Here is a 22,968-nt window from a genome sequence, read left to right on the forward strand (position 1 = left end):
TAGCCACAAACCCAGCCCTACACAAAATACTAGAAGGAAAACTCCAACCTAAGGTAGATGGCTACACCAACAAAAACACAGACAATTGATGATCTCATTACAGCAAATCCCAAAGAAGAAGAAAAATGCACAAATTAACATCACCAATGATGAAAACTAAATTGACAGGAGATAGCAACCACTGGTCATTAACATCCCTTAATGTAAATGGACTCAACTCACCTATAAAAAGCCACAGGCTAACAGATTGGATATGAAAACAGAATCTATCCATCCTTCTTCTGCATACAAGAAATGCATCTCAACCTCAAAGACAGACATCGTCTCAGAGTAAAGGGATGGGAAAAAAATATACCAATCAAATGGACCTAAGAAACAAGCAAGCCAGGCGGTGGTGGTGCACGCCTTTAATCCCAGCACTCAGGAGGCAGAGGCAGGCGGATCTCTGTGAGTTTGAGGCCAGCCTGGTCTAGAAGAGCTAGTTCCAGGACAGGAAGCAAAAACTACAGAGAAACCCTGTCTCGAAAATCCAAAAAGAAAAAAGAAAAGAAAGAAACAAGCAGATGTAGCTATCCTAATATCTAACAAAATAGACTTCAAGCTAAAATCAGTCAAAAGAGACAAAGAAGGTCATTTCATATTAGTCACAGGAAAAATCCATCAAGAGGAAATTTCATTACTGAACATCTGTGCCCCAAATACAAGGGCACCCTCCTACGTGAAAGAAACACTTCTAAAGCTTAAATCATACATTAAACCCCACACACTAATATGGGAGACTTCAACACTCCCCTCTCACCACTGGACAGGTCAATCAGACAAAAATGAACAGAGAAATAAGAGAACTAACAGATGTTATGACTCAAATGGACTTAACAGACATCTATAGAATATTCCATCCAAACAGAAAAGAATATATACCTTCTTCTCAGCACCTCATGGAACCGTCTCAAAAACTGACCACATACTCGGTAACAAAACAAACCTCGACAAATACAAAAAAATTGGAATAACCTTATCAGATAACCATGGTTTAAAACTAGAAGTCAACAGCAATACTAATTCCAGAAAACCCACAAACACATGGAAATTAAACAATGCTCATCTGGATCATCAATGGGTCAAGGAAGAAACAAAGGGAGAAATTAAAGACTTCCTAAAATTCAATGAAAATGACCACACAACATACTCAAATTTATGGGACACAACGAAAGCAGTGTTAAGAGGCAAGTTCATAGCACTAAACGCCTACATAAAGAAGCTAGAAAAATCCCACACTCGTGAATTAACAGAACATTTGAAAACTTTAGAACAAAAAGAAGCAAATTCACCTAAGAGAACTAGATGGGAGGAAATAATCAAAGTGAGAGCTGAAATCAACAAAATAGAAACAAAGAAGACCATACAAAGAATCAATGAGACAAAGAGTTGGTTCTTCGATAAAATCAATAAAATAGACAAATCTTTATCCAAACTAACCAAAAGGCAGAGAGAGAATATCCAAATCAACAAAATCAGAAATGAAAAGGGGGACATAACAACAGACATGGAGGAAATACAGAGGATCATGAGGTCATATTTTGAAAACCTGTACTCCACAAAATTGCAAAACTTAAAGGAAATGGACAACTTTCTGGATAAATATTACTTACCAAAACTAAATCAAGACCAGATAAGCAAATTAAACAGGCCTATAACTGCTGAAGAAATAGAAACAGTCATCAAAACTCTCCCAACCAAAAAAGCCCAGGACCAAGTGGTTTCAGCTCAGAATTCTACAAGACTTTCAAAGAAGAATACCAATACTCCTCAAATTATTCCACACAATAGAAACAGAAGGAACATTTCAAAACTCTTTATACGAGGCTACAATTGCCTTGATACCCAAACTACAGAAAGACATTACTAAGAAAGAAAATTACAGATCAATGTCACTTATGAACATTGATGCAAAAATACTAGCAATTCTAATCCAAGAACACATCAGAACCATCATCCACCATGACCAAGTTGGCTTCATCCCAGAGATGCAGGGATTGTTCAACATATGAAAATCTGCCAACATGATCCACCATGTAAACATGCTGAAAAATAAAAACCACATGATCATCTCATTACATGCAGAGAAAGCTTTTGAAAAAATACAACATCCCCTCATGATAAAGGTTTTGAAGAGAGCAGGGATACAAGGAATATACCTAAACATAATTAAGGCAACACACAGCAAACCAACAGCCAACATCAAACTAAATGGAGAGAAACTCCCAACAATTCCACTGAAATCAGGAACAAGACAAGGTTGTCCACTCTCTCCATATCTATTCAATATAGTTCTTGAGGTCCTAGCTAGAGCAATAAGACACCAAAGGGAGATCAAGGGGATATAAATTGGAAAAGAAGAAGTCAAACTCTCACTGTTTGCTGATGATATGATAGTTTATATAAGTGATCGCAAAAATTCTACCTAGGAACTTCTACAACTCATAAACACTTTCAGCAACGTAGCAGGATACAAGATTAACTCCGTGAGTTCGAGGCCAGCCTGGTCTAGAAGAGCTAGTACCAGGACAGGAACCAAAAAGCTACGGAGAAACCCTGTCTCGAAAAAAAGAAAAAGAAGAAGAAGCAAAAAATATCAAATGGAAAAAAAGAAAACATATTTAACAAGTGGTGCTGGCATAACTGGATATCAACATGTAGAAAAATGAAAATAGACCCATATCTATCACCATGCACAAAACTCAAGTCCAAATGGATTAAAGACTTCAACATAAAGCCAGCCACATTGAACCTTATAGAAGAGAAAGTGAGAAGTACACTTGAATGCACTGGCACAGAGAACCACTTCCTAAACAAAACCCCAGCAGCCCAAACACTGAGAGAAACAATTAATAAACAGGACCTCCTGAAACTGAAGAGCTTCTGTAAAGCAAAGGACACGGTCAACAAGACAAAACGACAGCCTACAGAATGCGAAAAGATCTTCACTAACCCCACATCAGACAGAGGTCTGATGTCCAAAATATACAAAGAGGGGCTGGAGAGATGGCGCAGAGGTTAAGAGCATTGCCTGCTCTTTCAAAGGTCCTGAGTTCAATTCCCAGCAACCACATGGTGGCTCACAACTCATCTGTAATGAGATTTGGTGCCCTCTTCTGGCCTGCAGGGATACATGCAGGCAGAACACTGTATACATAATAAATAAATTTAAAAAATATATACAAAGAGCTCAAGAAATTGGACACCAAAAGATCACATAATCCAATAAAAAATGGAGTAAAGACCCAAACAGAGAACTCTCAACAGAGGAATCTAGAATGGCTGAAAACACTTAAGGAAATGTTCAACATCCTTAGTCATCAGAGAATGCAAATCAAAACGACTCTGAGATTCCATCTCACACCTGTAAGAATGGCCAAGATCAAAAACACTGATGACAACTTATGCTGGAAAGGTTGTGGGGGAAAAAGAACACTTCTGCATTGCTGGTGGGAATGCAAGCTGGTATAGCCCCTTTGGATGTCAGTGTGGTGATTTCTCAGAAAATTAGGAAACAACCTTCCTCAAGACCCAGTAATACCACTTTTGGGTATATATCCAAAGGATGCTCAATTGTGCCACAAGGACATGTGCTCAACTATGTTCATAGCAGCTTTGTTTGTCATAGCCAGAACCTGGAAACAACCTAAATGCCTTTCGATCAAAGAGTGGATAAGGAAAATGTGGTACATTTACACAATGGAGTTCTACACAGCAGAAAAAAATAACAACAGCTTGAATTTTGCAGGAAATGGATAGAGCCAGAAAATATCATATTGAGTGAGGTAACCCAGACACAGAAAGACAAATATCACATGTACTCACTCATAGGTGGCTTTTAAACATGAAGCAAAAAAAGCCAGCCTACAAACCACAATCCCAGAGAACTTAGACAACCAATGCGGACACTAAGAGAGACTTACATAGATCAAATCTACATGGTAAGTAGAAAGTAGAAAAAGACAAGATCTCCTGAGTAAATCGGGAGCATGGGTCCTTTGGGGGAGGATTGAAGCAGGGAGGGGAGAAGCAGGGAGTGGAGCAGAACAAAATGTAGAGCTCAATAAATATCAATTTAAAAAAAGGAAAAAAAGGAAGCTGAGGAAGGCCCAGAATGAGCCAACAACAACAATAAAAATAGAATTGATTTGAGCCAAGTGGAGTGGCGCATGCCTTTAATCCCAGCACTTGGGAGACAGGGCAGGTAGATCTCTGTGAGTTCAGGACCAACCTGGTCTACAGAGTAAGTTCCAGGATAGTCAGAGCTATACAGAGAATCCCTGTCTCATGGCAGGGAGAAGAACTGATTTGATTCACAGTCACATCAGCAATAAATGCTTCACATAAAAAAATCCAAGAGATAGAAATTAAATTATTATATTTGGTATTTGTCTGAGTTACTTTATTTTATACTTTGGACTTTAATTAGTTAGTTACTTTCTATTGCTGTGAAGAGACACCATGACCAAAACAACTTATAGAAGAATTTATTGGGGGCTTACAATTCCAGGGTTAGAATCCATGACTATCATCTCAGGGAGCATAGCAACAGCTGAGAACTTACATCTCTATCCACAAATCAGAGGTAGAGAAAGGGCTGGAGAGATGGTTCAGTAGTTAAGGTTGCTTACTGCTCTTCCAGAGAACCAGAGTTCAGTCCCCAGCACCCATCTCAGGCAGCTCACACCTGCCTGTAACACCAACCCCAGGGATGCCCTCTTCTGGTCTCCAGAGCACTGCAATCAGATGTGCACACACACACATACACACACATACACCCCACAATTTAAAATAAAAATAAAGTCTTTAAAAAAATAAGAGGCAGAGAGAGCTTTTGAAACATCAAAGCCCACCCCCAAGGGCACAGAGATCCACTTGCCTTTGTCTACTGGGAATAAAGGCATGTGCCACTACACCCTGCTATACTTTGTTTTTATATCACTGGGGAATAAACTCCCAAAGTATAACACGCAAGCACTCTACCAAGTGAACTACATCCCTAGCTCCCTCAACTTACTTTTACAATTAAAGCATACAAAAACTGTTTTTGAAACAATGATGTATAATTGTCTTCTGTAGAAAGGCAATCAGTTGAAGAAATGGGGTTTTTTTGTTTTTTCTTTTTAGATTCTTGTGAGTTTATTGAATCTACACATCAGTTTGAGGACAAATGGCACTTTAGAAAATGGAGTCTTCCGAAGAAATGTTTTTTAAAAGTTATTTCCAAAAATGTATTATAGTTGTATTTAACAAGTCTCATACGTTTTACAAATCAAGAAGACTTTTATATTTATGAATCAGGGGTGGGCTGGGTGTGATGGCACACACTTAAAAGTCTCAGTTCAAGACCAAATTGGGGGCTGGTGGTGCAAAATGGACTGTAATCTAGACTTCATCTTCAGACCTTCCCAGGTAGTGTCGTGTGTACACTTACGTGTGTATCTTAACACAACTGAAGATTGTATGACACTTGCCTTTGGCAATGCACCTCAGAGTGCACGAGAGGAAGTCAAGCAGTGTCTCCGCAGCATCTGCTTAGTTCTAATTCCCTGTGGCCTGTTAGTGTCTTGGCTTTAGTGGAATCACATACAGGCTGACTCCGACTGTCTGATTTCAACCATGGGGTGTATCTCTAGTTACATACAAGGCATAACTAAGACAGAAATAATCAACACAGTGACCTCTAGTGGCGAAACTGGCACTGCCTTACCCTAATCCTTAGGATTAAAATGAATGAAGGATTCATTGTACTTGAAAATTCCAAAGGTGTTTCTCTTTAAACTGTAAGAATTTTCTCCTCTTAAAAGGAGGGAGATTGAGGAAAAGAATGGCTAGACCAAAATGTTCATCTAGTTTTCTCTTTAAAATTTTCCCTCCAAAACTATGATTGTCTTAATACTCCTGCAAAATGAGAGCCATGGGAAACCTTGGTGGGCAAGGGGTATCAATAAGCTCAATGTCCACAGTGAGGAGAGAGAGGACTTCAGCGGTGGATATTTCAAGTAGGATGGGCAGGGGCCATGCTGGGGAAGGTGGTGTGCGGTGGGAAGGCCTGGGATGATTAAACATGACACCAACTAATGAAGATTTGAGTTGCACCAATGCAACAATACACATGAGCTTTCCCCCAGTTTACTAACTGAAGGTAATTAATTTGCAAAACTCAATGCTAAGCCAGGCAATGGTGGTACACACCTTTAATCCTAGCACTTAGGAGGCAGAGGGAGGCGGATATCAGTGAGTTCAAGGCTAGCCTGGTCTATTAGAGCTAGTTCCAGGACAGATCCCAAAGCTACAGAGAAACCCTGTCTCAAAAAACCAGGGGGAAAAAACCCAAAACAAAAAAACTCAATGCTGAATTTCTAAAGAGTTTTTTAGTGCTGGAGGCCAAGTTTAGTGGCAGGTTACACACCAGCCCTTTGGACTCCTGATAGTTTACTTAGCATTTGTAAAATTATACAAACCCTCCCCTCAACAACCCATATGATTCTTTTTAGATAATGTTACTTCTGATCCTTCTGCCTCCACCTTCTAAGTTCTGTGATTACAAGTTATATGCCATCAGGCCCAGCTACTGCGTGCTGGGTGGACACTCCACCAACTGAGCTACACTCCTACCCTAAAACAAACTTTCCAGCGGGAGTGTTTTCTTTTTCTTGAGAAGCATAAAGACCCATTCAAGTTGGACAAGCTGTAGCTCCACTTTATGGGGAGAAAAACACTACCTGGAGGGGAATAAAAATGTTGAAACTTAGCCCAGAGGTGATGATGCACACCTTTGATCTCAGCACTCAGGAGGCAGAGACAGGTGGATCTCTGCGAGTTCGAAGCCAGCCTGGTCTACAGAGTGAGTTCTAAGACAGTCAGGGTTACCCAGTTAAACTCTGTCTTGAAAAAAACAAATATAAATAAATATGTTAAAACTCAGGGCTACAGAGTTAAACTCTGTCTCAAAAACCATAAATAAATAAACAGATAAATAGATATAAAAAACTGTTAAAACTCAAGTACAGCCCCTTATCAATCTCTCAGAAGTCTGGGAAACACACAAAAGCTTATTTTTTATGGAAGTATACATCCTTTAGCCTGTGACAAAAAGTTGCGGTTACAAACATGCAACTATTCAAATACTTCATCCAGTTCTTTACCAGTAAATGTTAATTCGTCATGCAGGCAACTTTTCTCTTGCTTGAGGCGAATGATTTCTTCTCGTTGTTCATTGTTTTCTGTTGTCTTCTCATTTAGGTCCTCTTCATAAACAGAAGGGAGAAAATGCTCAGGTAAAGGCGAGCCTCTGGGAAACACAAACACTACACAAAACCTCCACATGCTCAGCAGCCTCTGAGAACCCTGCTGGGTCTACAGCTAGGCCATTCACGACTCTGGCCTGGCTTCTCTTGCTACACCCAGGGGATACAGACCAATCTTTAAAAATAAAAACTCCTTGTGTCATTTTTGGTAAGAAGCCCTCCCTGCTGTGATCGGATAAAACCCAAATCCATTACTGTAAACGGCAAAGCCAATAGTGACATGGCCTTCCTGTTCCCAACCTCTCTCCATTTCTTTATCTCGGTTCTTTGACTGCCTAAAGAAAAAGAAATAATTTGGGTTTTGTTCTTCAGTCTTGGTGAACAGCTTCTAGATCTCTTGGAATTTCCTGAGTATTGATGATGATAGCACTCAGGAAGCTGAATCAGGAGGATCACAAATTGGAGGGGACCCTAGGTTATGCTATATGACAAGACCTTGTCTCAAAAGACAAAACATTTAATCCCAGCACTTGAGAGGCAGAGGCAGGCGGATCTCTGTGAGTTCGAGACCAGCCTGGTCTACAAGAGCTAGTTCCAGGACAGGCTCCAAAGCCACAGAGAAACCCTGTCTCGAAAAACAAAAACAAAAAACCAACCAAACAAACAAAAAAACAACAAAAGACAAAACAAAGCCAAAGGAAACAAAATAGGGACCGTTCCAGATCCCCCCTAGTTAGCATCTGGAACCCACTGTTCACCAGAAAGTCCTAGGCCATCAGGGCTGGAACTTCCAGTCCTACTCAGCGGCCTCCAAACCAAGGGAGGGCTGAAGACAGAGCTCTGTTAAGGCTCCAGAGGACTTGAGATGGAGAGTCCCAGATATATACACGTGTGTGTGTGGCGGGAGGAGGAGTATCAGGTTTGCTTTAGGAGAGGACCTTGGAGCTCTGCACATAAAGCCACTTCCATCTGCAGCTCCAGAGTTTCAGCCAGCAATGGGGCAAAGTGCTTCCCTGAGCCTTCGTCCATGATGGAGGCTGCTCAGGTTGTTGTAGGAGCTCTTGCTTTACTGCCAGGTGGTTGGTCAGTTGGTGTGTGGCTCCCCCGGGATTTGGGACTGGTGTCTTAAGTGGGAACAGTCTTGTGGACATGAACCTGAGGGATGGTCCCTAACACCAGGCACGTAGCATCATAAGCATCAAACTGAATTGAATGTCTGTGCAAAACTGGCAAAGGAGGAACAGAGGGTTTCTTTTTCCAACAAGGAAATAAACAAATCAGGAATGGCCCCTTAAGATCCACTCTAGGCCTCCTTGTTTGCTGCCTAGAAGGTTCCCGGTGGGGTCTGGCTACAGTTATGTCTACAGCCCAGTTAGAGTTCAAATGCTAACTCTTCAAATTTCCTTTCTCACTCAACCTGGACTAAATGAGTTTCTCTCCCTTGCTCTCTGTTCTGTTTCCCATTACCCTACTTTAAAAATGTTTTAAATAATTATTGGGTCAATCAAATATTCATAATACATAAATATTGGCATGGCAGACTTCTTGAATATCTTACTTGGCATGCATACATACTCAGTAAACACTGGTGACCCACAGTGTATATCCTTGGTGTTGTGCTGACCCAAAGACAAAGAGATACAGCCTGTCCCCACTACTGCCATGGGGATTTAGCTGATGTTATAAATGGAGACAGCACTTATAACCATTGGTGAAAGCATGGTAAGGCCAAGACTACTGCATTAAATTGGTCAAGAAAAAAGTTTCAAATTTAGGAGGCAGAGTTAGGACAGGGTCATATATAGCCTAGGCTGACCTTTGAAATCCCTACGTAGTAAAGAATAACCTTGAATTAATGATCTCCCTGCTTCTACCTCTTAAGAGCAGGTACCTGTACACTATGCCTGGCTCAACTTTCAGAGACTTAGTTAACAATTTAGTTTGAGAATAGGCAGCAATCCTCTTCACATTATGCTCATGCTTGACTGTCCAGGAAGACTAAGCCATTGTCTCTAATGATTTACTTATTTTTATTTTATGTACTTTAGTATTTTGACTGCATATATGGCCTGTATATCTGTGTAAGGGTGTTGGATCTCCTGGAATTGGAGTTACAGACAGTTGTTAGCTGTCATGTAGGGGCCAGGAATTGAACCCAGGTCCTCGGGAAGAGCAGCCAGTGCTCTTAACCACTGAGCCATCTCTGCAGCCCTGGCACTGTCTTATGAGGCATTTTGCCCTGGGCAGGGATGAGAATAACTTCCTCAAGCTGTGGCTCTGCAGCAGCCCTCAGAGGCTGACTGAACAGTCAGTCCTCTAACCTGACCCTGTCACTGTTGTGCCCAAATCCACAAAGTCCCCGCAAAAGCCACCAAGGAGACCGAGTCCCGTATGTAAAAACAAAGAGCCTTCATTTTAATCAAGTTTGCAAACTCGGTCTCTCTGCATGTCCAACGTATTGGAACAACCGAAGAGCCCTGAGCTCAATTAGAATTGGGGTTTTATAGTAGTAAAGGTTGGGGTGAGGGGTTTCTGAGATTTAGGACCCTTGATTGGCTGACATTTGTCTAGGGGTATCCTGGTGAGTGTGTATTGGGAGGAGGTCATATCTACAGCAGTTAGAATGCCAGGCATTTCTTTTGAAAGGTCTATTCTGGGGTGGTGCTAGGTATCTCAGTTTGTGGTTCTTTCTACAACCAGGCCTCTAATTAAATTTATCGATGGCTGAGTTCTACTCTGGCAGGTAATAATGGTTGGAAGTAAAGAACTTCCTTTGGGTGACCTGCCCATACTTAGTGTATCATGGCTGGTCCCCACAGTCACCATTTATAAAACAGTGGCAGATGTGAGGCTGAAACAACAGCTCCTCAGGTCCACAGTCAACTCAGCACCCACGCACTGGTCAACCTAACTGATGTAGGTGGGTCTTCTTTCTATCTGTTGCTTTCATTGGTTAATTGATAAAGAAAACTGCTTGGCCTGATAGGTCAGAACATAGGTAGGCGGGGAAGACAGAAGAGAATGCTGGGAGGAAGAAGGAAGTGAGGCAGTTACTATGATTCTCAGACCCGAGAAGGACGTAGGCTAGAATCTTTCCCAGTAAGCCACCACACCTTGTGGTGCTACACAGATTATTAGAAATGGGTTAAGCAAGGTATGAGAGTTAGCCAAGAAGAGGCTAGATATAATGGGCCAGGCAGTGTTTAAATGAATACAGTCTGTGTGTTGTTATTTCGGGTGTAAAGCTACCCATGCGAGAGCCGGGTGGGACGAAAAGCAGGCTGGCTCGCAGCCCTCACTACACCTAACCCTGGGGGAAGACCAGAAAGGAGTGGACCTGCTTCTAGGCCTTCCCAGATGAATGTAAATTGACACTATCACAGGTATTCTTATTCAAACACACACACATACCACACACACACACCACTGCCACAACATTTGATCTATCTTTCACTAGAAAACACCACAAATCAGAAAGAAATGAATCACAGAGGTACCTAGAACAAAACTAGAAAACCACCCAAAAGCCACGGTGAGACTACCCTGGTGCCGATCCCTCAGTTCCCCTGATAGGATTTTACATATTTCTCCCCCAAAGAGCTGAGCGGTTCCCCACTGACTGACTCTGGGTTTGGCCACACGACTTGCTTATGAGGCAGACTGACATTGTGGCAGATCCAGGCCTAAACCTTAAAAATCTCCAATCGTTTCTGGGTTGTTGTTTTTTAAGTTTCTGCCCTCACTGTGGGAAGAGATGCTCTGGCTAGCCCGTAGGTGAGGAGAAGAGACAGCTGAAGCAGAACTGGTCTCTGAGAAGCCTGGCTGGCTCCACTCATTGGGACCAACTCACAGCTGCTGCACTTGCGCTGCACTGTTTGTTACCGGATGTGTCAGCAACAGCTAACTGATACAGCCAAGCCAACTGAAGCAGAATTCCTTAAAAATAAGATTCAGGTCCCGTGTAATCAGATTGATGACTACCTTAATTGTCATCACAAAACCTTCAATCAGTATCTGATGAAAGCAGATGCAGAGATTCACAGCTGAGCACTGGGACGAACTCTTGGAGTCTAATCATAGAGAGGGAGGAGGGATATGATAGGGCGACCCACAGAATCAGCTGACCTGAGCAAGCAGGAGCTCACTGACTCTGGACAGACAGCTGGGGAACCTGTACAAGACAGAACTAGGCCCTCTGCATGTGGTGACAGTTGTGTGGCTTGGGCAGTTTGTGGGGCCACTAGCAGGGGAAGCAGTATTTATCCCTACTGCATGAACTGGCTCTTTATACAGGGGGGATGCCCTGGTCCTGCCTGGTCCTGCCTGGTCCTGAGGAATGGAAGGTGGGTGGGATGGGGAAAAGGTCGGGGGAGAGGGTGGACAGGAGAGAGAGAGAACTGGGATTGGTATGTAAAATAAGATTGCTTTCAAAATATATCTTTTAAAAAATATGATTCAGGTTGGGGATTTAGCAAGTACAAGGTCCTGGGTTCAGTTCTCAGCTCTAAAAAAAAAAAGGTTTAACCACAATTTTATTAACTTGTATCACAAAACTTATAGCACAATTCTATATAAATGAGACAGACATTGCATGTTAGAATTCACAGCCAGAATAAACCCATTCTCAAGTATAAAATTAAGGAAACTCAGATAAAGAAATAAATTCCCGGCAATACTACTATCTTAAATTATTTTCTTACCTTTTAGTTTATTGACTTCAATCCTAAGTGCCTTCAATTTCTGCTTGCAATCTTGCTTTTCTTTCACAATACAAGTTTCTGCCATCTTAGCATCACGTAAAGCATGCTCTAACAATTTAAATTTACCAGAACAGTCTGAAATGTGATTGACTGCCTCAATAATGTCTTTGTCCTAAAAGAAGAAGAAGAAGAAAACTGTTAGTCTAGATTTTTAGATTCTAAATAATCAGTAAGGTTGTCCTTACTTAGACTGGACTGTGGACTGTGCAATGAGTTCCTGCCTACCCGCCTTTTAGGTTTACTCAGTTGCTGTAACCCTATGCTAGCAACAAGTGGCAAAGGGATCAATCAGCAGACACAAAAAAAATTCTTATCTGACCATGGCAGCCATTTCAGTGTAGTTGGCTGGCTTGGGAAACTGTGTGCTGTCACGACACCTTATTTTCTCTTGAAAAGTTGAAAGTCAGACTCTTTTTGGTTTTTTGAGACAGGGTTTTGCTGTAGCTTTTTGGAGCCTGTCCTGGAACTCTCTCTGTAGACCAGATTGGCCTCAAACTCACAGAGATCCACCTGCCTCTGCCTCCCGAATGCTGGGATTAAAGGCGTGTACCACCACTGCCCAGCTGAAAGTCAGACATTTTTTTAGGTAGAGTCTCTTTACATAGGCCTGGCTGTCCTGTAACTTGCTCTGTAGACCAGGCTGGCTTCAAATTCACAAAGATCTGCCTGCCTCTGCCTCCAAGTGATGGGATTAAAGGTGTGTGCTACCATATCCATCAAGAATTAGACAATTTGGTAGCCAGGCTAAACTGTTCAGTAAGTGATATGTTGGCTGTTCTTCAACGGGGTTGTTATTTTCTGGATGACAGTTAAGTCCCGTGGGGCCAACATTTCTGACCAACATTTAGTTTGTTAGGAGAACAAACTTACGACCTCATCCAGCCAACATGCTGCATTAGAAGCTTTTATGGTTGAAAAGCAATTCTAACCATAATTAATGTACAACAGTAAATGGTTGAAGTAGCTTAGTGGTAGAACATGCCTGCCATGTGTGAGGTCCCAGGCTCAGTCCTCAGACTCAGGACACTTGCTGAAACACATGATTAACAGGTATACCTTTCTGAGCATACCCACAGCTCTGGCATTCTGATTAAAAAACAAAACAAAACTCACAAGTTTGTAGGGCTTTATGGAGAGATAAAGGATTGGGGTGAACCATTTAATAACTAGTAGAAGACTGGGCATGGTGGAATCTCAGCATTCTGGAGGCTAAGGGAGGAGGATCAATGAGTCCTGGGCCAGCCTGGGCTATATTACAAGTTTCAGGCAAGTAGAAAATAAAACAAAATCAGAAACAGTGGAAGGGCTAAGGATGTAGCTCAGTGGTAGAGTGCTTACCTAGCATGTAAAAGGACTTGTGTTCAGCCCCCACCACCATAAATTTTTAAAAAATTATTAAAACAATAATACAAGCTGGGTGGTAGTGGTTCAAACCTTTAATCACATCACTCAGGAGGCAGAGGCAGGCAGATCTCTGTGAGTTTGAGGCCAGCCTGGTCTACAGAGCAAGCTCCAGGACAACCAGGGCTATTACACAGAGAAAGCCGGTCTCAAAAACTAACAAACAAACAAACAAAAGCAAAAACAACTTTATGTCAAGACTAGTTTTAAAGTAAAAAGCAGTTAAGCCAATGACAAGAAAGAGAATTCCTTCAATCCTTGTCAGCCTTAAACAAGGAGCTTGGAGCTCCTGCTTCAGTCTTTCTAAGTATGTCCCAACAAGTCTGCGCTTCTAGTAAAGACTATTTTCCTCAATCAGGACTTTGATCGTGGGCGTGCTGCTTCTTTGTGAACACACTGTCCTACCATGGGAAAACACTTGGAGACACCTTCATTATTTCATGACCTCTGCCAGTGCTGTGATGGACATGATGCTGGTCATTATTTTAACTAAAGCTAATTCTACACATTTTAATATTTTTCTCTTTAATTTTCAGAAAGTTTGCTCATGATCACATTCCAGCATTAATGTTGGGGGAAATTACTGATGAATTCATACAAATGTCCCACTACACCAGCATCTCCTTTTGCTTAGTAACTGCCAAAGACGCATGAGGCAGAGGGGTGCTCACTCTCTGAGGGGCTTGTACGTCACAGTCTACCAGTGTGTGCTGGGATTTTGATCTGGTTAGTGAATGACTTTTGGGGCAGCAGGCCCTAGGACACGGTCTTATCTGCCTACAGCACAGCGTAAAGGCTGAGGGAGAGGGCTGCTTCCCTCTTGCTCTCACACTCTCTAGGGTGGTTAGAGCACAGCAAGAAACCAAGAGACAGTTTGTGTGGTTAGTACTCTTCACCAGGGCAAAATGACTGGAAGAGGCCGCTGGATCAGCCATGGCGCCTCGAGGGTTCTGTGTCAGTGTCTGTCCCTACCCTACACCTCAATAAATACCTGAGACCCTTTAACAGACTCTCGTGGTTTCACATAACACCAGTGTTTGGCAGCTGCCAGTTTTCCTCTGTTTTATAAAAGACTAACAAGCACCTAATGGTCAGTATCTTCAGGAGCCCTATCAGCAGGTACCTGGGAAGAGAACAGATTCACTGAGATGAAGTGCAGAAGCTCTGGGAGCACCGTGTAAACCTTTCTTTCATGTTTGAAAGGAGAAGATGAAATTAGCAATGTTAGAGGCTCTGTTTCTGGGCTGCTGAGGACTTGGGGAGAGATGGAGTGTGTGGAGAGCTCTGGAGTGGAGGTATGGCATTTCAATTACCTTTAGCTTTATCATGGTAGTGAGAGCCTGCTCTCTAGCTTGCAATTGTCCTACCTGAGCAGAAAGTTCCACTAGCATGCTGCTGAGATTTTCATTTCTAGCCTACAAGGGAACAACACAGAAAATACTGAGTCTGCAAATGCTTTCATTATGTTACTAAGCACAATCAACACTCGTTTCTCTATTTTTCAAATTTAACATTTTTAAGGAATAAAGTGGGCTAAGTAAGCAATTATCAAAAAATGCAAATACCTATTCACCTATTAACTCTAGCTTTTTACCAATACTTGATAATTGTTCTAACTTAAAAAGATTTATACAGGTTAAGTTTATAAACATTTGTTTTTATTTTTAAGTAAAATCATTTTAATTAACTCACAAATGAAATACCACACAGCTGGTTTAAGGAAGCCACTCAAAACCTTGCCCAGTCCCAAATTCAGTGTCTTTCCATGAACACAGGGCTACTGTTCTGAAGCCATGGAGCTTTGCTTATGAGCTCACACTTTCTCGATTACAGTTTTTATTCACTATCCAGAACAAAAAAAACTATGATAGTTGAAACTACAAAAAATATAAACTGGGGGCTGGAGAGATGGTTCAGTGGTTAAGAGCTCTTCTTCCAGAGGTCCTGAGTTCAATTCCCAGCAACCACATGGTGGCTCACAACCATATGTAATGAGATCTGGTGCCCTCTTCTGGTGTGCGGGAATACATGGAGGCAGAATGTTGTATACACAATAATTAAATAAATAAATCTTTTTTTTTTTTAAAAGATTTTATTTATTTATGTATACAGTATTCTGTTTGCATGTGTGTCTGCAGGCCATAAGAGGGCGACAGATCCCATTATAGATGGTTGTGAGCCACCATGTGGTTGCTGGGAATTGAACTCATGATCTCTGGAAGAGCAGACAGTGCTCTTAACCTCTGAGCCATCTCTCCAGCCCCATAAATAAATCTTTAAAAAATATATAAACTGTATCTTTTTTCATGACTCATGTCCTTTTCCTATTTTTTTTTATAATTTTAGGTTGTGAGGAAAGAAGAAAATAAACAAATGAGACCTGGATTTTCATAAAGAAGTAGTCTTTGTGAATCCTGCACAACTTTGTTATATCCAGGCTAAAAGAACTTTACACTGGGTTTGGTTCAATATGCCAATATACATTTTCAAAAATCCAGAGAAAGCAAAACACAAAAAGTAAGCTGTTACCTAAACTGGACTTGAGGTGATAATGATGTACCCACCCACATTCATCAGTTACAACGAAAAGACCACTGTGATGCAGGGCCTTAGAAGTAGGAGAAGCTGTGTGTGTAAATACAGCAGACATGGGAACTCTATTCTTTTTTTTCTTTTTTTCTTTTTTGATTTTCGAGACAGGGTTTCTCCGTAGCTTTTGGTTCCTGTCCTGGAACTAGCTCTTGTAGTCCAGGCCGGCCTCGAACTCACAGAGATCCGCCTGCCTCTGCCTCCCGAGTGCTGGGATTAAAGGCGTGTGCCACCACCGCCCAGCTGGGAACTCTATTCTTGCCATACTAGTTAGCTGTGCCCCTCAAACTGTTCTAAAATATACAACTTAGCTGAGCATAGTGGCGCAAACTGTAATTACAGCATTTAAGAGGCTGAAGCAGTGGACTACAAGTTTAAGATTAGGCTGGGCTTCATAGTGAGACTAACTCAAAAAAAAAAAAACAAAGTTGGGTGGTGGTGGCGCAAGCCTTTAAATGAAGCACTTGAGAGGCATAGGCAGGCAGATCCATGTGAGTTCGAGGCTAGCCTGGTGTACAGACCAAGTGCCAGGACAGTTTCCAAAGCTACACAGAGAAACCCTGTCTCAAAAACCAAATAATAATAATAATAGTAATAATAATAATAAAGGAAGGAAGGAAGGAAGGAAGGAAGGAAGGAAGGAAGGAAGGAAGGAAGAAAATACTGAGGACGTAATCTTTTCAATTTTATAGCAAATATGTATCTAGTTTTGTTTTGTGTGTATTTATCGTAGCAGAGAGAGAGACCTTAGGTTAACCTCAATACTTGAGAGGCTGAGACTGGAGAACTGCAGTTCAACTAGAAGAGACTAAAGGAGACGTGAAAAAAGGACTGGGATACTGGCATCGTCAAGGCCCTGGGTTTAATCTCTACTACAGGAAAAGAAGAGGAGAAAGGAAGAGAGGGAGGAAAAGGGAAGGGGGAGGGGAGAGAAGGGGAGGGATTCAGAATTTAGAAAGCCAAATTCAAAGCTACCAAAACTTGAAGGTACTTATTTCAGACTTCGAGAAAGGCTTTCTGAAATAACGCGCTGTTGGTAAAATGGACAATGCTTCACTGCTGTGCGGCTAGCCAGAAAGCTCGGAGAACACAAAGCCAAGATGGATAGAACACACATTTCCATACACACATATATATCCTTTTTTGTTTGTTTGTTTGTTTTCTCTGTAGCTTTGGAGCCTGTCCTGGAACTAGCTCTTGTAGACCACGCTGGTCTCAAACTCACAAAGATCCGCCTACCTCTGCCTCCCGAGTTCTGGGATTAAAGGTGTGTGCCACCACCGCCCGGCTGCACATATCCATTTATGGTAATATTTAAGGTTAATTTTTCTGTAACTAAAACCCAGAATTTGAACTAATGAAGTTTGTTAAAATTAAAACTAACCTCAAGGTCTTCCGAGAGGAGGGCAGAATGTGTAGCCTTTTGAGCCATTTCCTGGAGCTGTTGCTGAGTCTTCTGAAGAGCTGTCTGACATTCCGCTTGATTGGATTCAAGGAGTTTGACCTTCTTCATGAGAGACTTGATTATGTCAGTTCTTTTATGCAGCTCACCTGAGGGAAATTTCAGTCACTGTGTCTGTGCCGAGATCTAACAGGCAGCATTTAAAGTCAGATCACAGAGTAAAGGTTTGTTATGCGTTTTAAAGACATCTTACTCTGAAATGCACAAGCCCTAACTTGTATCCCAGAAATAAACATTGGCATCAACCAACAAGTCACTTCCTACACATAATCGCTGTTAATTCCCACTTCCCGAGACACTGATCTCAGAAGAGTCCCCTTGCTTGTTGCCACCCACTGCTCTTGCTGAGGACAGAATGCCAGGCATCTATCTGCCCACCACTGAGCCTAATTCCTTGCCTTTTACTGTTTCTGCTCTCCTATCTATCTCTGCATCCACCCCAGAGCACAGTGTGAGCCTCACACAGATAGAATTACACTCAGGAGTTGTCTCTTCACGTGGTTTGCCTAAGATTAAGATCCTGAGAGCCACCCATGCTGTAACTTGTGCTTATTGCTAACACGGCAACATGAAGGCCTATTAAATTATAATGCCAACATGTATTTATCTACTTTACTATTGGTGATTATCTAGGTTGTGTCCACTCTGCAGCTGTCAAGTAGTGTTGCTCTGAAGGTTCATTTACATGTGTCTTGGGGCATATTTGCTTCACTACTCAAAATGTGGTCCTTGACCCTGGAGCACCAGCATCACTGGGGAAATGGCTAGAAATGAAGACTGCTAAACCAGGCACAGCATCTGTAATCCCAGCAGACGAGCACCAGGCAAGTGAAGACAGTAAGATTAGGAGCTCAAGATCATCCTTTGCTACAAAGCAAGTTCAAAACCAGCCTGAACTACAGAATACCCTTTCCAAAATTAAAAAAAAAAGGAAGGAAGGAAGGAAGGAAGGAAGGAAAAAAGGAAGGAGGAAAGAAAAGTAAGGAAGGAAAACAATGTGCTGAAGAGATGACTCACTCAGAGTGTATAAAACTGCTTTTGCTGAGGACTCAGTTTTGGCTCCTGGCCCCCATACTGGGTGGCTCACTACTGCCTGTAATGCCAGCTCTAGAGGATAAGACTCTCACTAGCACCTCAGGCAAAAGCACTTACCTGTGTGTACGTATACACACTCACATCCCGCATGATAAAGAATAAATAAAGGCTGGAGAGATGGTTTGGTGTTGCTTTTGAAGACCTGGATTTGGTTCCCATTACCCACATGGCAGCTCACAACTACCTGTATTTCCAGTTCCAGGTGATCCAACACCCTCTCCTGGCCTTGGAGGGCGCCAGGCATATAAATGATGCACGTACATACATCCAGGCAAAGAACCCAAACACATAAAATAAAAATAATAAATGAGAGGCTGGAGAGATGGCTCAGAGGTTAAGAGCACTGGCTGCTCTTCCAGAGGCCTTGAGTTCAATTCCTAGCAACCACATGGTGGCTCACAGCCATCTGTAATGAGATCTGGTGCCCTCTTCTAGCATGCGGGCATACATGCAGTCAGAACACTGTATACATAATAAATAAATCTTTAAAAAATAAAAATAATAAACGAATCTATTAATAAATAAGAGATTGTTAGGTGGTGGTGGTGCACACCTTTAATCCCAGCACTTGGGAGGCAGAGGCAGGAGGATCTCTGTGAGTTTGAAGCCAGTCCGGTCTACAGAGTGCGTTTCAGGACAGCTAGGACTGTTACACAGAGAAATCCTGTCTTGAAATCTCCCCCCAAAAATTCAAAAAAGAAAAGGTTAGAGAAAAGACGGCTCAGTGGTTAACAATACTGGTTGTTCTTCAGAGGACCCAGGTTCGATTCCCATTACCTACATGGTAGTTTATAACTTTAACTTCACTCCCAGGGGATCCAACACCCTCTTTTGACCTCTGAACACACTGCATGCATGTGGTACACAGGCAAACATGGAAGCAAAAACCCCCATATACATTAAACTTTTAAAGTTTTTTTTTCATTAAAAAAAAGCCAAAAACAAAGAATCCAAACCTATTATATCAGAATCTACTATTTTGGTGGGTGAGGCTGGAGGTTGCTAGGCATGGAACCCAGGGCTTCAAGTACTTTCCCAGTGAGTTATATTCCTCAGCCCACAGTCTGCATTAGTAAATTCGCTAGGCAACTGAAGTGAAAATTCCTGGAGGTAAAATGGCTGGACCGCAGCCTTCAGACCCTTCCTTATTTAAAGGATTCATATGTCTTCAACTTTCCCAGGCACTGTGAAATGATTTCCCAAAGCAATTGTGCCAGCTTACTCCCATCAGCAGTGCATACCCTTCCTGTGGCTCTCTATCTTCCTGTATAGAAGGGCTCTCTATCTTCCTGTATATGGGTAACAAGGCCTGATGGCTTTTGCCAGACTAACAAACATAAAATGGTCTATCATTGTGGTTTGTGTTTCCCTAATTACTAATGAGAACGAGAACATACTAACATGTTTACTGGTCAGTAAATTTTCCTCTTTCCATAAAGAACTTATTAAATCTTGCTCTTGTATGTGGTACTGAAGATTAACAGAGTCCTTTGGATGCTAGGCAAGCACCTCCATTAATCGGCAAATCCAAGCCCAAATCTTAATTACTTCAAAATCTAGGTGCTAGTGACTATATACAAACTGTGTTATTAAGAAATATTTTTACAGGCAGGAGAAATGGTTCAGAGGTTAAGGGCACAACACTGGCTGCTCTTCCAGAAGTCTTGAGTTCAATTCCCAGCAACCACATGGTGGTTCACAACCATCTATAATGAGATCTTGTACCCTCTTCTGGCAAGCAGGCATACATGCAAGCGAACACTATAGATACAATAAATAAATCAGTCTTTAAGAAATATTCTACACCACTTTTTTTTTGAAGACTGGGTCTCTTTTTAGCACTGGCTGTCCTAGAACATCTTATCAGGGTAGACTGGCCTCAAATTCAGATCTGCCTGCCTCTACCTCTCTAGTGCTAGGATTAAAGGTGTATACCACCACACCTGTTTATACTACCTGAATTCTTTGTAAATTGACATTTATTGTGTGTGCACAAGCTTATGCATGTATGTCACAATGGGCGTAGAGATCAGAGATCAACTTGTGAGAGTTGGTTCTCTTCTTCCACCATGAGGCTCTTGGGGACTGAACTAAGATCCCCAGGTCTGGCAGCAAGTGCCTTTACCTACTAAGCCATCTTTCAGGCCCTATTTATTTTACTTTCAATTAGCAATCTTTTATATTTATATTTTTCTTTTTGGAATTTTTGAGACAAGGTCTTTTTTTTTTTTTTTTTTTTTTTGGTTTTTCGAGACAGGGTTTCTCTGTGGTTTTGTAGCCTGTCCTGGAACTAGCTCTTGTAGACCAGGCTGGTCTCGAACTCACAGAGATCCACCTGCCTCTGCCTCCCAAGTGCTGGGACTAAAGGCGTGCCCCACCACTGCCCGGCTGAGAGAAGGTCTTATGAATCCCAGGCTGGCTTCGAAATTACTATACCTAAGATTATGTTGAACTTGTGGTCATCTGACTCCACTGACCATGCTGGTTTTACATGATGTTAGGGACAGAGCACAATGCTTCGTTCATGCCTGCTAAGCAAACACTCTACCAACTGAGCTATATTGATGGACCTGCCTGACTCCATCTTAAAATTAAAAGTCATCTTGTTACAAGGTCAAAATAAGTTCATTCCTGTTTTCTGTAAAACTCAGATATGACCAAGTCTTGACCCATTTTCTATAATTTGACCTGTTTTATATCCTATACCTAACCTCTACCCTGATAAGATGTTCTGCCAAGCCCAGTTCCTATGCAAATCAAAATCCTCTGGAAATCCCCAAGCCCTTGGAAAAGTCCTGGTCTTGCCATTTTGGGGGCTACATAACCCCACTGTCTCCTATATTTGATGCTATTTATTCAAACCTCACTCTAGGAAGACAGCAGTGTCCGACTGAAAGGAAAGCTTGCATATTTGACCAAAGAATGTGAGTAATGGTCTTTATTCTCTCCGGTGGGATTAACACTAAATTCTCAACACTATTTTGAGCTTTTTGAAATTTTATTTAGGGGATAGAGAAATGGCTCAGCAGTTAAGAACACTTGCTGTTCTAGAGGATCCAGGTTCGATTCCCAGCACCCACATAATGGTTTATAAGCACTTATAACTCCAATTCCAGGAGATTCATCACCCTTTTCTGACTTCCTCTGGTACTGCATGCATGTAGTTAAGGAGTAATACACTCATATACATAATTTTTTTAAAAAATTAGTTATTTATATTTACAAGAACATACATGTGCCAAGGCTTGTGTGTTGTAAAAATCAAAGGAGAACTTGAGGGATTCAACTCTCTCCACTGTTTAGGTCCTAGAGACTGAACTCAGGGTCTTCAGCCTTAGCAGCAAGTACCTTACCTGCTGAGCCATCTTGTCACCCATTTCTCTAGGTTTTAAAAAAGACGACTGTAGTGACCCAGGGCTTTGAGCATTCCCTGCCACTGAGCTACACCCACAGCCTTCACGCCATGATAACTCTAGCTCTGACCAGCACTTTTCCTACGTGGCTGTTTTTAAAACCTGCCCATCTTCAACAGGACTGAATTCTTTCGGTGTGTCAGCACACAGCTGTACTCAGCAGATGGAGCTGCGTGTGTTTCTGACCTTCTAATTTGCTGCACCGTTCCTCCAAAGTCAACACTTTCTGCCGATCCTCCTCCCACGAAAGAAGTTGTCTCTGGTGCACTGCAACCATGTCATTGAGCTCTTTATCTCGGTCTTTCAGTTCTCCAATGAGCAGCTGCAGCTCCTTCCGCTGTTTCTCAATGGTGGAATTCTCAACTTCTGACCCGATGTTCTAAACATGGAGGGTGGTTTTAAATCAAGATAAACCCAAACCACACATCAGCCACAACATATATCTTCCAAATAATTATACTCTTTTGCTGCCAACTAAAATTGTGAAATTGAGTTTTATCCTCTTTTAGGAGCAACACAGCAAGTTACCCCACACAGTCTGCCTCTCTCATCTTCCATCAGACCACACAGTTCTTGGAGAGTAGGGCCTCTTCTAAAACCTCTGGCTAGCCACCATACACTCAGCTTCTGCTTTTCCCCGCTTTGCTGTCAATCTTCCTGTTCTAGCCACCAATGCTATTCCTGACTCTGCCCTTCTGTGCTCTCCAACATGGGAGCGCGCGCGTGTACACACACACACACACACACCTGCCGCCATCTTTCTGTATGTGTGTTTGTGGTGCTAGAGCTCAAACCCAGAGCATTAATGAGCATATGATCTAACCGAGTTACAGTCCTAATCCTTGGCTAGAAATTTTGGAGAAATCAGACTGGCACCTTTAATCCCAGCATTCAGAGGCAGAAGCAGGCGGATCTCTGTGAGTTCGAGGCCAAGCTGGTCTACAGAACAAATTCCAGGA

At 42.0% G+C, this 22,968-nt stretch overlaps 1 protein-coding gene across 1 annotated transcript in view; it reads right to left on the reverse strand.

The window, feature by feature from the left end:
- The window catches only part of Ccdc62 (coiled-coil domain containing 62), a 46,661-nt gene that overhangs the window by 19,534 nt on the left and 4,159 nt on the right, over window positions 1–22,968 (reverse strand). The window contains 5 exon segments of the mRNA XM_075957400.1: window positions 7,188–7,289; window positions 11,990–12,161; window positions 14,764–14,865; window positions 17,424–17,590; window positions 22,196–22,388. Coding sequence (XP_075813515.1) covers window positions 7,188–7,289; window positions 11,990–12,161; window positions 14,764–14,865; window positions 17,424–17,590; window positions 22,196–22,388 — 736 coding nt within the window.

This window comes from Microtus pennsylvanicus, chromosome 1 (genome assembly GCF_037038515.1).
Source record: "Microtus pennsylvanicus isolate mMicPen1 chromosome 1, mMicPen1.hap1, whole genome shotgun sequence".
Lineage (NCBI taxonomy): Eukaryota > Metazoa > Chordata > Mammalia > Rodentia > Cricetidae > Microtus > Microtus pennsylvanicus.